The sequence below is a fragment of the Camellia sinensis genome, chromosome 7, assembly GCF_055761805.1.
Source record: "Camellia sinensis isolate YWXY chromosome 7, ASM5576180v1, whole genome shotgun sequence".
Classification (NCBI taxonomy): Eukaryota; Viridiplantae; Streptophyta; class Magnoliopsida; order Ericales; family Theaceae; genus Camellia; species Camellia sinensis.
Window position 1 is genome coordinate 122,760,636 of NC_138967.1, and position 13,984 is coordinate 122,774,619.

General features: G+C 31.1%; 1 protein-coding gene across 1 annotated transcript; it reads right to left on the bottom strand.

The window, feature by feature from the left end:
- Positions 1-10,854: 10,854 nt before the first annotated feature.
- On the bottom strand, positions 10,855-12,072 carry LOC145796073 (uncharacterized). Its single transcript, XM_082881067.1, has 2 exons — positions 11,279-12,072; positions 10,855-11,089 (listed from the first exon to the last, which is right to left on the bottom strand). Exons 1-2 carry the CDS (start codon positions 12,070-12,072, stop codon positions 10,855-10,857), a joined length of 1,029 nt encoding a protein of 342 aa, XP_082737193.1.
- Between the last annotated feature and the right edge of the window lie 1,912 nt (positions 12,073-13,984).

Sequence of the window (13,984 nt, forward strand, 5' to 3'; positions counted from 1 at the left end):
AGTAAAGAAATTCTTAAGGAGATTCGTTAGGGAGTGGACATAGGTTTGGCGTGCCGAACCATTATAAATCTCAGTGTTTGATTTTCTCTCCCTATCTCTCTTATTTTTATATTGATAATTATTATTTTATTTTTTTTATTTGTTAAATATCTGAATATTGTGTTAATTTTAATATTGTAAAATTTTTAATAACCCAATTCACCCCCCTCTTGGGTTGCCTACCTGGGATAACATGGGTAATTTGTAATTTCTCAAACCTCAAAGGGAAATTTGTATTTTAGTCAAACCTCGAGGGGGGGGGGTGTTGGTAATTTTCCCAATAAAAAAAATGAATGAAAAAATGATATGTATGACAAAGAAACAAGATTAGCCCAAAATACAGAAACTTTAACAACTTCAATCTTTGCATACCATGCTAGATGAGCTTTATCTTTTTTTGAGCCATAAAGCTAACCTAGATGAAGAAAAAGTTTCATTTGGGTTTTCCAAGCTATGAGTCCCTTAGGCTGAGGCTTCCAGAGAGGGAGAGGGAGAGAGAGAGAGAGAGTGAGAGAGAGAGAGAGAGGGAGGGGGGGAAATTGTGAGGTAGTTCACACACTGAAAAAATTACAGAAGAAAATTTTGGAAATCCAAATAGGATATGAAATCAAAATCACATTCATAATCAAAATCAAAATCAAAATCACATTCACACACACAATCAATGGATTAGGGCTTTGAAACTAATGAGCAGCCATACATGCAAATACAGAAACAATGAGTTGGATTTGGGCTTTGAACCTAATAAGAGAAAAGGGGAAAGAAGGGGAAAGGTATAAAACCACAGAATAAGCAAACCCATTTACGACATTAAACCCATAAAACTGTAGAAATCAAACCAATTAAACCAAACCCATTTTAGAAGATGTGAGGTTCTCTATGTGAGAGGGAGACAAAGAAGCTGACGTAAATCTGGGTGTCAATCATAAAAATATTTTCCCTTCAAAATTTTATAAATCTTTTAGCGACTGAAACATTTTTTAGTCGACATAAGTTAACTATTTGGCAACTAATTGTTCTTTTGTCGGAAAAAATTGAGTATACGGCAACCAAAATAATTTTTAGTCCATAAAAATAAATTTTGGGCGACCAAATTTTTGGTCGCCAAAGATAAAAAGTAAATTTTTGTTTTTCATTCGGCGACTAAAAAATTTTAGTAGCCAAAACTAACTATACAGCGACTAAAATATTTTTTAGTCGCCAATTGTGGCAATTTTAGTGACTAAATTTTTTTTTAATTGCCAATAATCAATATACCCTGACAAAAAAAATTAGTAGCTAAATATTGCACTTTTGCCGACTAATATAGTTTTTGATTGCCAATTCCACAACTTTTAGCGGCTTTTAGTCGCCAAATTCGGTTGCCAAAAGTGCAATTTATTGTAGTGTATTATTGGTCTAATAGCCATTTTATAGAACTTTCCTTTTAATCTAGTAGGTACCTGTTTATCGCACATATCCCAAACGCACTCCTCCATTAAAGTCACCCCGAGTTAATTCTATGGGTCACTTATGCTTCAATCTCCCCAGCCGTTGTGATAATTAATCCTAAACAACAAAAAAATTCACTCTTAGGCAGTTCTTGGTTCTTAATTTTCATTTCTCCTCTATTTTCATCATTCTTATTACTAAAATTACATTCCATGTATGCTATCTTAGTTCTACTTATTCTAAATCTTTTAGATTCAAGTGTTTCTCTCAAAGTCTCCAAAGATAAGATAATTAGGGACCAAGTCTGTTTTAGTAGCCAAAGATAAGATAATTAGCGACCAATGTAAATTTAGTCGCCATTGGCTATTGCCGACTAGGCATTGGCGACCAACGGGGTGACAAATAAATTTAGTTGCCATTGACTTTCTCCGACTAAAAAACAACCTTTGACGACTAAAAATTTGATCACCAAAAGTGTAATTTCTTGTAGTGATATTATAATGTAGTAGGAGTAGTCGTACTACCAAAATTATGGATGATAAAAAAAAAGTAGCATGGTCTTTATTCTACTAGCAATGCTAGAGATACAAAATTATTTATTAAAAAAATTATCAAGCATCACATGTAGAAAACTACTAAACACTCATATGGGTGTGGGTCCACACCTATGTGAGTGTTTTGTAGTTTTTTTAGTAGCTTGTTTGATATCTCTAGCATTTTTATTATTCTCTAGTTGTAATAGTAAATGTGAGCCGTTCATCAATTTTCTATGTAAAAAATTAGTTTTATTAAATATGAAATAAATAAACAAGTCGTATTTTTATTTATTTATTTATGAAATAAATGGTTTTAGTTCAAATTCATAATTATTGTCATTTGAAAAAAATGTAATTTTTTTATATATCTAGTGATATCTAAATAAATTAATTTTTTGCACAATTCATTTCTATTGTTAAATTTATGAGATAAATAGCTTAAATTATCATTATAGACTTAAAATAGAACTCGCACAATAAAATATGAAAGGATATAAAAAATAATAGTAAGAAGGAAAGTCTACCCCTTTCTTAATCTTCTCTCTCTCATTTCTTTATAATTTAACTATAGATAGACGTCAACTTTGTGTGTTTTGACTCTTAAAAGTCATTTGTCATCATAGACTATAGAAACCATATTCTTAAAATTTAATGTTGAAAACACAAATTAAAATTAAAACAGGTCAAGAAAGGAGATTATAAGGTGAGCGAGACAAATACTATGTGAGGTTATTTATAGATGGTGGCGTGCCACTAAGAGGGTGCTTCAGAACACCTACAAAAAAAAAAAAAAAATACTACATCTTTTTTTTTATTTTTCTTTTTAGTGATTTTTTTTAAAATTATGTTAAAATTTTAAATTTTTTTAATTCGTCTCATTAAACAAAATCCAAAAACCTAAAACCCTTTTAAAAAATTTAAAACAAGTTCACTAAAACGAAAATAAGAAAAAAGAAATCTACCAAATAAACAAACTTCAATTTTAATTTATAGTTCTAGTATAATAGGGATGGCAATGGATAACCTACCCTGTGGGTATCCATGGAGACCCAACCCAACCGAGTAAGGATTCTCTAGAGTTTTTTTTTCCTAAAATTTCGTAGAGTAGTGCATTGTGTGGTTGAGATTTAATGACAAGTCACATCAATTTTTCAGCATTAAATCTCAACCACACAATACACCACTTTAGGAAACTTTAGGAAAAAAATACTCTAGAGGATCCTTGGTGCAACCGAAATACATGGGTTTCCCATTTTTTTCTTATCCATTGGGTAGGGTAAGTTATATTCTTTAAATATCCACAGGGGCTGGGTTGGGGATGGGTACCCACTAATTTCCCCATATGTTTTTTTTTTTTTTTTTTAAATTCACAACCAAAACTAAATATACATTCAATCTTTTTTCGTTTATTTATTTATTTATTTTTCAGGTTCACAACTAATTTTTTTTTTTAAAGATTCACAACCAAAGCTAAATATACATCCAATCTTTTATTATTTTATTATTTTTATTTTTAAGGTTCACAACCATTTTTTTTTTAATTTTTAAGATTCACAACCAAAACTAAATATATATTCAATCTTTTTTCTTTTATTTTTTTTAATTTTTTTTTTAAGGTTCACAACCATTTTTTTTTTTTTTTAAGATTCACAATCAAAACTAAATATAAATTCAATCTTATTTTATTTTATTTGGCTCAACAATAAAATCAAATACACATTAATTAACATTGTCACATTATTCTTGTCAAATTTTATGCATATCTAGAATTTTTTAAATTTATTCAAAAAATTTAAGGACACTGTCTAGTGCAGGTCTCGGTTTGCTTTTCTATGTTATTTTATTTTGTTATGCATTGTAATTTTCAGAATGGTTTGCTTGTTCTGAAATTTCAATTACTGAGTATGAATCTATTTGTTTTATGTTATCACACAATTTATACAACATATATATATATATATATATATATATATATGAATGTATTTGAAAATAAGGAAATTGTAGAGAATCGAAACAAGCATGAGTTGTGATTAGTTAAAAAGCATGGGTACAAAGATTTATTTGCTGGAAAAACAAAAAGGGAATACAAAGTCTTACTAAATAATTTTTTTTAAAATAAAAGAATTTTTCTTAGTTATGAACAGATTTAACTGAAATCAGCTTGTTTCTCAATGTTATGCTTCATTTATTTAGATAGAAAATATTTTTTAATGAAAAATGTTTTTTATAAAAAAAATTAAAAAAATATTTTTTTATATTAGGTGGTGGTGGTGATGGAACGAAGGTGAAAGTAAAGATTGTGACATAGTGGTGGGGTGATGGCGGCAGTGATAATGGTAGTGGCTATGGTGATGGTAGTGTGATAGTGAAGGTGAGAATAGTGGTGATGGTGTTGTGCAATTAGTAAAAATTTAATTGAAAAAATATTTTTTGTTTTTTAAAAGTAACAAACAACAAAATTCGTGGGGGACTAAAGGAAGAAAATGGAGGATGGATTGGGTGTGGTAAGGCATAGATATCTTAAAATAAGTGGTTCAGATTTGTTAAAAGGTATAATTATATTTTGGATAAATTAAAATGAATGGTTCAAATTTGCTAAGAGAAAGATGGTTTAATGTCTAAAATGTCCGTGGCTAAGAGATCAACAAACAATTCCTTGTTTATGCCCGATGTAATTTAATATTGTCTTATAACACTTTCTTCAAACGGGTTCTTTCACATTTTATTTCCTCAAACATACTCTTACAACATTGTAAACAGATTCTTATAACATGTAGGGGAGAGAGTGAGAGAGAGAGAGAGATGGTTGTAATTTTTTTTTTTAATCTTTCATGTTCTTCCACATTTTTTTTTTCAATTACTAAAACTTATTTGATTATCTTAAAATTATATATTTGATTATTATAAAACAAACTTTTTAATTAATTAATTAATGTGTATTTGATTTTGTTGTTGAACCAAATAAAATAAAATAAGATTGAATGTATATTTAGTTTTTGTTGTGAACCTTAAAAAAAAATAAAAAAATAAGTTGTTAACATTAAATATATTAAAAAATAAAGAAAAAAAGATTGAAGGTATATTTAGCTAAAACCTTAAAAAAAAAAAGAAAAGAAAAGAAAAGTTGTTAATATTAAATATATTAAAAAAGAAAGAAAAAAGATTGAAGGTATATTTAGCTTTTGTTGTAAACCTTTAAAAAAAAAACTGTTGTTAACATTAAATATAAAAAATAAAAATAAAATAAAAATGGGGATTAAAGTGGGTTGGAAAAAATCCAAACCCATTAAGAAATAGGGATGGTGGTACCCATGGGGAATGAGGAATGGGGAATGAGGAATGGGGAATGGGAAAAATTTATTATAAGGGAATGGAGATGGGAAATTAATATCCACCCCATTAACCCCTATTGCCATCCCTAAATGGGACCAAGTCAGCCTCCTCAGCATTTAGATTGGGTTCGTGACAAGAAATTATCAAATAAGTTTGTCTCATATGTTACATGCTATATCTTTACAATTCTATTGATTACATACCTATTATTTTCTATTTTTTTTTCCTATATATTACATAAAATAGAATTTGAAAGGCATACAACCTAATTACAATTCTTGAAAGACAGGATAATTCCTCATCTGTGACACTCATAACCTATCCAAATAGTCAATTATTGATAAATTTTAAATTTTTAAGGATTAATTGAACTAAGATAGAATGGAATGGAATAATCATTAATTGTAGCACTACAAGAAATCTAGGCTATTGTGACGAAATTTGGTGACATTTTTTTTTTGTCTTAAAATTTAATGCAAAGATGACAAAATATTAATTTTGTCCTTTTTTTTTTTTAAATTTTTCTCAAACGTATAGGAGACGAAAACAAAATTTCATCTGCAAAATTCAGGCACCAATTTCATTTGCATTGGCGCGAATTATTTTAACTCATTGGAGACTAACATTTTTGTCACAAAATATATATTTTTTTTTGTGACAAACGTAATTCGTCACCAATAAATTTCCTACCTATTAAACGATGTCGTTCCATATTTCCATTTATTAGGCGACAAATATATTTTTGTCTAGGAATGATAAGTTATGGAAGACGAAAATCGTCACCAATAAACACTCCATCATGCAAAGATCTTTTTATTAAATGGGCGACAAATACATTTTTGTCTTAGAAGAATAAGTTGTGGGAGATTGAAAATATTTTGTCACTAATAAATTCTGATTGGTTGCGCCACGAATATATTTTTGGTCTCATAAGGTTATGTTGTGGAAGACAAAAATATTCGTCACCAATAATAAATTATCTGTTATTGTATTTAAGGAGACAAAAATATTTTATCACTAATTATTTCTCTTTATTAAAATGCTATGTTTCGGAGCACTGAACCCGTGACCCCAAGAGACATACTCTGACCCTTTTCACTCATTTTCATGTACACAGACACTCAAGTCGTGACCCAAGAAGACACTTTCTACAAACCCTCATTTCTCTCTCGTACTTGAGCCTACTCCTCTTTCACAAGTATTGAAGTCGTGACGCAAGAAGACACTCTGTAAACCATTTCTTCTATTTCGCACTAAAAACCCTCTCTTATGTCTCACACTTAAGCCCTTCATGTGTCACAACCCAAACCCGGCCCTAAAAGTTTAGGTCATGAAAGACAAAATTTCAATATATATATATATATATATATATATATTCAAATCATATTTGGGCCTTAAGTGGAAGCATATACCAAAAATAATAATAATGTCCATTGAGCTTGTGCATACACGAAGTCTTAAATTAATTTAAGCGTTTAAATACATTTCCCATATTTACATATACAAATCTCACACACTATATAGTAGCTTTTAAACAAAACTAAGCTTGGAAAATTATACTACGCCTCTACACGGAGACACTTCCTGGGTGGCTTGACAAAGAAGCGAACTTCGGTACAAACTCTAGTGTTGATCCTTTGATGGCTCACCTACATATATATATATATATATAAAGTAAAAGGGTGAGCTAACGCCCAATGAGTAATAATAAAGTAAACAGGTTAATGAATGATGTCCTTAACATTAGGAAAACATATATATTCACAATTCTGAAACATATCATAAATCATTCTAAAACAAACATTTATCGTATCAAAATTCATGCTTTTTCAAATGGAATACATATCTGGAACCATTACAAAACCTTTTACGTGGTACGTGGTATGCCCACTTATACAAAGGGTCAGAATCACATTTCAAAATAGGACATCCATTCATTCATATAAAATAATAATTCGTAAACATGAGTCATATAGTGATGTAAAAACATTCGTATTTATATCACATTTTTTGAATGACCTTGGGTCCAAATAATATCATATCATATCACAATTCTGAACGACCTTAGGTCCAAACGTATCATATTGTATCACTGTATCTTATCATGGAGTAAATGGAACATCGACATGTCTCCACCTCGTATTGGGCGTAATTCATGTATGTATGGACCCAAGAGGTGACTCGTACGAACTTTAGAGGGGACTCTCATTGTAGCACTTAGTTCCGTACAACACTTTGTTCTATACCAAAAATCAATAGGTCTTAAAGACCGAACAATTCATATCATGTCATAGCATATACGGAACGGCCTTGGGCCTACCATATCATATTACAAACAATTCACATTTCTTGTTCATAAATCATTTTACATTTCTTGGAAACTTGTGCATTTTGACAAAGTACGATATTTAGAGAATCATGTCGTACATAAATCAAAATAGATAATGAAAAACATATCTTTACTATACTATTACTCATAGTGATCGGCTTTTGGTAGAAGTTGGGAAATGTCCTCTTCTTGACCTACAAACACAATTACATAACATAACATATCAAAACATAACATTACTCTCTCGATCAAATTTACTTCTCTTAATATTTTCTTAATCAAATCAGATAAACCGATCCCTTACTTTGCCTTAACTAATTATTTATGTTGGTTCTAAACTCATTAGTCCTCAATGGGTCATAATTCATATCTAGGAAAATAGGAAGAAATGAAAGGAAACTGGGTTAGGAGAGAAAATATAATGAAACGGTTAGAAAAAAAATGAACAGACTTCACTAATTTGAACATATCTATTTGTGTACTTAGAATTTGGATATGAAACCCCCACCATTGGAAAATAAACTTCTGGGGCTTGAATTTAGGCTCAAGAATCACTTAAAATGGAGTCCGAATGAGGGAGATATACTTATTTGAAGTTGGGTTGAAATAGGGGTTTTCCGCACCTGCGGGACCAAATCCGCATGGACGGGACAAGGTGCGGGACCAAGTGCGATTATTTCAGAATACCAAAGTGTCTAGGGTTTGGCTGGCCGCACGTACGGGGACCGATTCCGCACGTGCGGAGGGTGTGCCGCATGTGTGGTGCTTCCTAGTGCACATGCGGAGAGAAGAACACAGTTCGCGAAGCTTGCTATTCCAAGTTGTTTTTGACATTCTAAACCCATTTTTCACTTCCTCAAAGCCCAAATCTTGTTCCAAGACATCCTAATAGGTATATAAATGATGGAAAACTAAGGAAAACTCATGAATAAGCATTGATTTGGAGATTAAACATGCAAATAATAGATTAAACTCATGTTTTAAATCTTTTTTGAACTTTTCTTTACTTTATCAATTCTAATCCTTCAAAATCAAGTTCTAAAGCTTCCTAATCATGAATAAGAGATGCTAGGTGAAACGCCCCGTATTTTATCACTCGGATAACATTACCAATATTCATTACTTAAGTCCATTTACAAATAACATTTCATCATTGGGTGAAATGATAAATAATTAAATATACATATTCCCTCTCGTTATACAACAATGACATTTACATGCGAATAAAAGAAATGCCCTGAGGCTTACAATAAAAGAGAGGACACTACTCTTTATAAAAAAAAATAGCACTCAGTCAAACAACAAATGAAGTAATACAATCCATCACTACGTTACACTTGTGAAATGGTAAAACTCATTGTTTGATCTTCAAATCCGAAAAGCATTTCCTGTACAAATGTACAGACAGGGGGTGAGCAACCACTAGCTCACCAAACAATCCCATATTAAAACATTAGAAGATAATGAGAGTACCAAAATACTCATACATATACGTGAAATCATATCATGTCAAAACCATATGATTTTATTATATAATCTCTTAAATCCAATTTATTTAATTAACCACAAGAAGTTAACTTAAATAAATAAACATATTTCGATAGCAACATGACATCGTTTTCAATTCATTCAATTATCTCATTATCAATTGAATCAAATAATTAAACAATGAATCAAATCCATTTTATACAGTTTTATGAGATGAATGCATATGCCATGTCATGCTCAAAATATTTTTCTAATTTTTTGAAAATCTTATGCACAATGCCAATTTGAAAACACATTAATTCAACAATTTCAATAAAATTCCAAGATGGTCAATACGACTCAGGTAATCCCTAGGCTGGTGTCTGCAAGTAGACTATACAAGTACTACCAATTTGTCATTTTTACCAGTATTAACTAGAAGGCTCGACACATGTAATCTGTCATTTTTACCAGTATTAACTGGAAGGCTCGACACCTATTCTCTACACCACCTTTCAAGGCTAACCACCGTATTTATCCCAAAATCATTTCATGAAAACTTGTTTCCCAACATTCATTTCTCAATGCACAGTTTTCAAATCAAATTTCAAAGCTCATCATTATCAAATGAATTGATATGCCAATGCAATGATTAATAATACGATGTAATATTTCTTCCACTTTTAATACTTCCACACAATATTCCCATTGTGATCAAAATTCTCATTTCTCATTTCAATATAATTTCTCAAGATGAATATAAATACTTTTATTCCAATTCATCCATGGGACAACAAAATTCCCACACTTAGAGTAATCTCAACCATTTAGTCACTTCAAGACTATATCAACATTTTGAATAACAATTTCCAAAACTTCAACAATTCTCATATTTCATGAAAATCATCATTTATATGTAAACAAATAACCAATTTTTCAAACATCATTTATTTTGGCACACAAAATAAATATAACAACATCTTCAAAGATTGTCAACATCTTTCTTAAAAATTTCCAATTTCTAGGTTTTCTTATCAAAATCACTCATCTTCATTAAGGTAAAAGACAAAAGATTTGTATTAAAATCGCAAAAAATACTTAGCATTACATTATTATAACTAATAATTATCACTTGATCCTCACTCTTCTTGCATTTTTAGAAGCAAATAAATCAATCATACTTGCATAATCTAGTTTTTTTGCAAAATCATTTTCAATGGATAACAATGCTAATCCATTCAATCTTTCTTGTGACATAGTTGATCGAAGGTAATTTTTGTTGATTTTCAACTTTGAAAAACTTCTTTCCCCCGATGCAACTGTAACCGGAATAGCCAAAAGTATCCTATAAGCAACCCATGAATTTGGGAAACAATTTGCCATCAACTGCAGATGATTGAGCACTTCAATTGGTTTATTGACTTCTTTTGGCAATCTCTCTTTCAAGACTTTTAGCTCCATCAATAAATCTCTTCCATCAATATCGGAAATCTCTCCATGTTTTAACAATTCTTCAAGGTTCACACACCCTATCTTCAACGATTCATCGCTGCACTTTTTCAAGTCAAACAAAAAGCCAAAGTTTGCCTCATATACTTTGAATTGGTCGAACCTATTTTTGAGTGAACAAAGGGCTTGATCAGCAAAATAAAGGAAGTAACCAACTCTAAATGATTCTTCAGTTGACTGGGTCACCTCTTCGCTAACATTCTCATCAAATTATTTCTTTCTAGAAATGATGCGCTTTTCAACAAATGTAGGTTCAATTCCCAATTCACTTGCCATTTCTTTAGCTTCAACCAAAGCCTCCATGAAACCAACTTCTCTATACATTGCAACATACTTAACAAGCCCATCTAGCTGCTTTACAGCAACTGCTATATCCATATCTTCACTTTGAATAAGCTTGCTAACAGAGTTCATATGAAACAACAAGTTGTACCAAATTACAATACTAAACAAGAACTCAAAAGTCTTAAGTTCATGAGTTACCAGGAATTTAGCTTAACTTTTTGCAATTGAATCTGTGGTTGGATTGTTGTACAAGTCAACTAAAGGATCTCTTATTTTTGAAGCATGATATCTTAGAGGTTTAACACTTTCAATGCAACTTTTCCAACGCGTTTGCAACAACGACTTTCACTTTATATCCGGTGTACAATCAACTATGACCGAAAAGTATTTTGCTAGTTTGATTATCGACAAAATTGCACTTTTGACTTCCCCGGCCAACATCTGTATCACCTCATTTTGAATTTTGTGACTCAAATAATGGTAATGAATCTCACCCTTTTCTATTTGCGGCAAGTGTTGTTCCATCGTTGGATCAAACTCGCCAATCATTTCAGTTATGCTTAAAAAAAGTTCATTGCTCTCTTCATAAATCTTCTCATGGCTTCCCTGAAAAGGCAAATTATTCTTGGCAAGTGTTTTCACAACTGCAATTATCATCAATAAAACCTGTCTCAAGTGCTCTCTTTCTTTGTTAACTTGTTCTTGTATACTTTTATCAATTGTTTGATGCTTTCCCAATCTTTCCTCCAACTCAATCCATTTACTCATGCAAGTAATGTGCTTGTTACCACTTTCATGGCCTTTAAGTCTCTCACCAATATTTCTCCAATCTTTAAATCCTTCAGTAGCAAATTGAGTCTTGTTTCCCTCTTGCTTAAACAACTTACAACAAAAGCAAAATACTCTATCCAAAAGTTCCGAGTATATCAACCATGTCCTATCAAGTTTTTCTGCATTTGGTAAATGCCAAATGTAATGAGCAGGTGAGAAATGCCTATGCCTAGAAGAATCATGCTTAGGGAAGTTGAACTCACAATTTCTTCTCATAGGACCTCTTTCGACTAAAAAATCTCGTAAATTCTGGTCAATTATTTTCCAAGTCCGTGGATCATCTATATTTGAATGCTCGCATTCCGTATTCATCTCATCATCTTGATTGGCTTCTACACTCCCAAATTCCCCATTTCCTTCTTCATCTACTAAATTTTCATTCTCATTATCCACCAGATTTTCATTCTCATTATTTACCAAATTTCAAATTCTTCACTATTCAAGTCTTCAGCTGATTGTTCAGCTTGTTTGTCACTCGTAAAAAATTTATCAATAGTTCCTCTTTGACACTCGACTAATTTTTCGACTTTTTACGAATCCAGATGGATAATTTCTTTTAAGAGTCATGATGAGCTGAGATCAAAATATTTTTTTAGATCAAAATTCAAAACAAGAGCACCACTACTTAACAAAATAAAAAACTTTTAAATTATGTGATGTAAACTATTAAACTTAAACAAATTCTTCTTGATAATGTAAATACCAATATTATAATAGCAATTAATTGTGTAAAAGACAAGACAAATATTTAATTAATTGAATAGAAAAAAAAAATTTACCTGTGCTTGCTGTGCTGAGATCCAAATATTTTTTTAGATCAAAATTCAAAACAAGAGCACTACCACTTAACAAAACACAAAACTTTTAAATTATGTGATGTGAACTATTAAACTTAAACAAATTCTTCTTGATGATGTAAATACCAATATTATAATAGCAATTAATTGTGCAAAAGACAAGATAAATATTTAATTAATTGAATAGAAAAAAAAAATTTACCTATGCTTGCTGCTTCGTCCGTCTGTGTGCTGCTGTTGCTTCGTTGCTTTGCTTTGTGTTTGTTGGCTTGGGCTGCTGGTGCTATCAGGATTAAGAGAAGATAGGGTTAGTGTTAGGAATTAGAAAAAATGGGCCTTTCAAAGTGTTGGGTTAGGCCTTAACTGTTGGCCTTTTAATGGGTCAAAACAATTAAGTTAGTTTGGGCTTTTTTTTTTAATTTTTTTTGGACTTAAAACATACCTAATATATTATAAATATTAATAGGAGGGGCCCCCTTTTTTAGGCCTATTTTGAGGGGCCCTAAACCATGGCCTTGTGGGCCTATGGCCAAGGCCGGGCCTGAAATGATGATTTCGAAAATCATCTAGATTTGTAAAAACATATATATAACTCAAAGGAAATCTGTATCGATCTCGGTTTCGATCCTTCTTTCATGTTTTTCCACTTCGATTGGGTCGGTCGAGGGTCGAGCTGAAAGGGGGATTTTGCCCTAATTTTGATTAAATTATTATTTTGCATAAATAATTGGGATTAACATTGAAAACGTGAAATTGGAAGGTTGTGATTATAAATGGTGATATTGGATATGTATTATCTCACCTATGGAAGTTTTGAATAAACTATTTATTTTGATATTGAACATCTCTTTAGAAATAATTGCATCAGGCTATCGGTAGAAGATAGCTATGATTATTGTAGAAATTACATGAGGATTAGGCGATTTAATGCTAATCAATTGTTGGTGTCATTGAATATGACCATGTTATAGATACATTGTATATGTATATTTATTGGGAGGAGAAAGGGAATGTACTCTATAAGTGATTATGTTTATAAATACATTGCATATGTATATTTGTTTGGGAGGAGAAAGGGGATGGACTCCATTTAAAATAAGTTGACCGGAGTGTCCTGGGTGAAAGACCTGAAATTTTATATACAAATGGGTGCTGATTCCTTCAGACGAAATATCCATAAAATGGCAGGTTTGAAGTGTTTATGCGAGTTTTGCATAATTGGAAAATCATTGAGTTGTAGTATCATTTTGATTGTTGAAAGATAACGAATTTAACTCATGAATTGAGTAGCATATATAAACTGGAAATGAAATTAAAGGAAAATGGAATAAGGTTGGTCTTAGTGGCATATGGATATGCAGGTCTTGTGGATGTTTTAGGATCGGTATTGTTTATGTACGTGGTATTTATACCTTTGTTAAACCTCA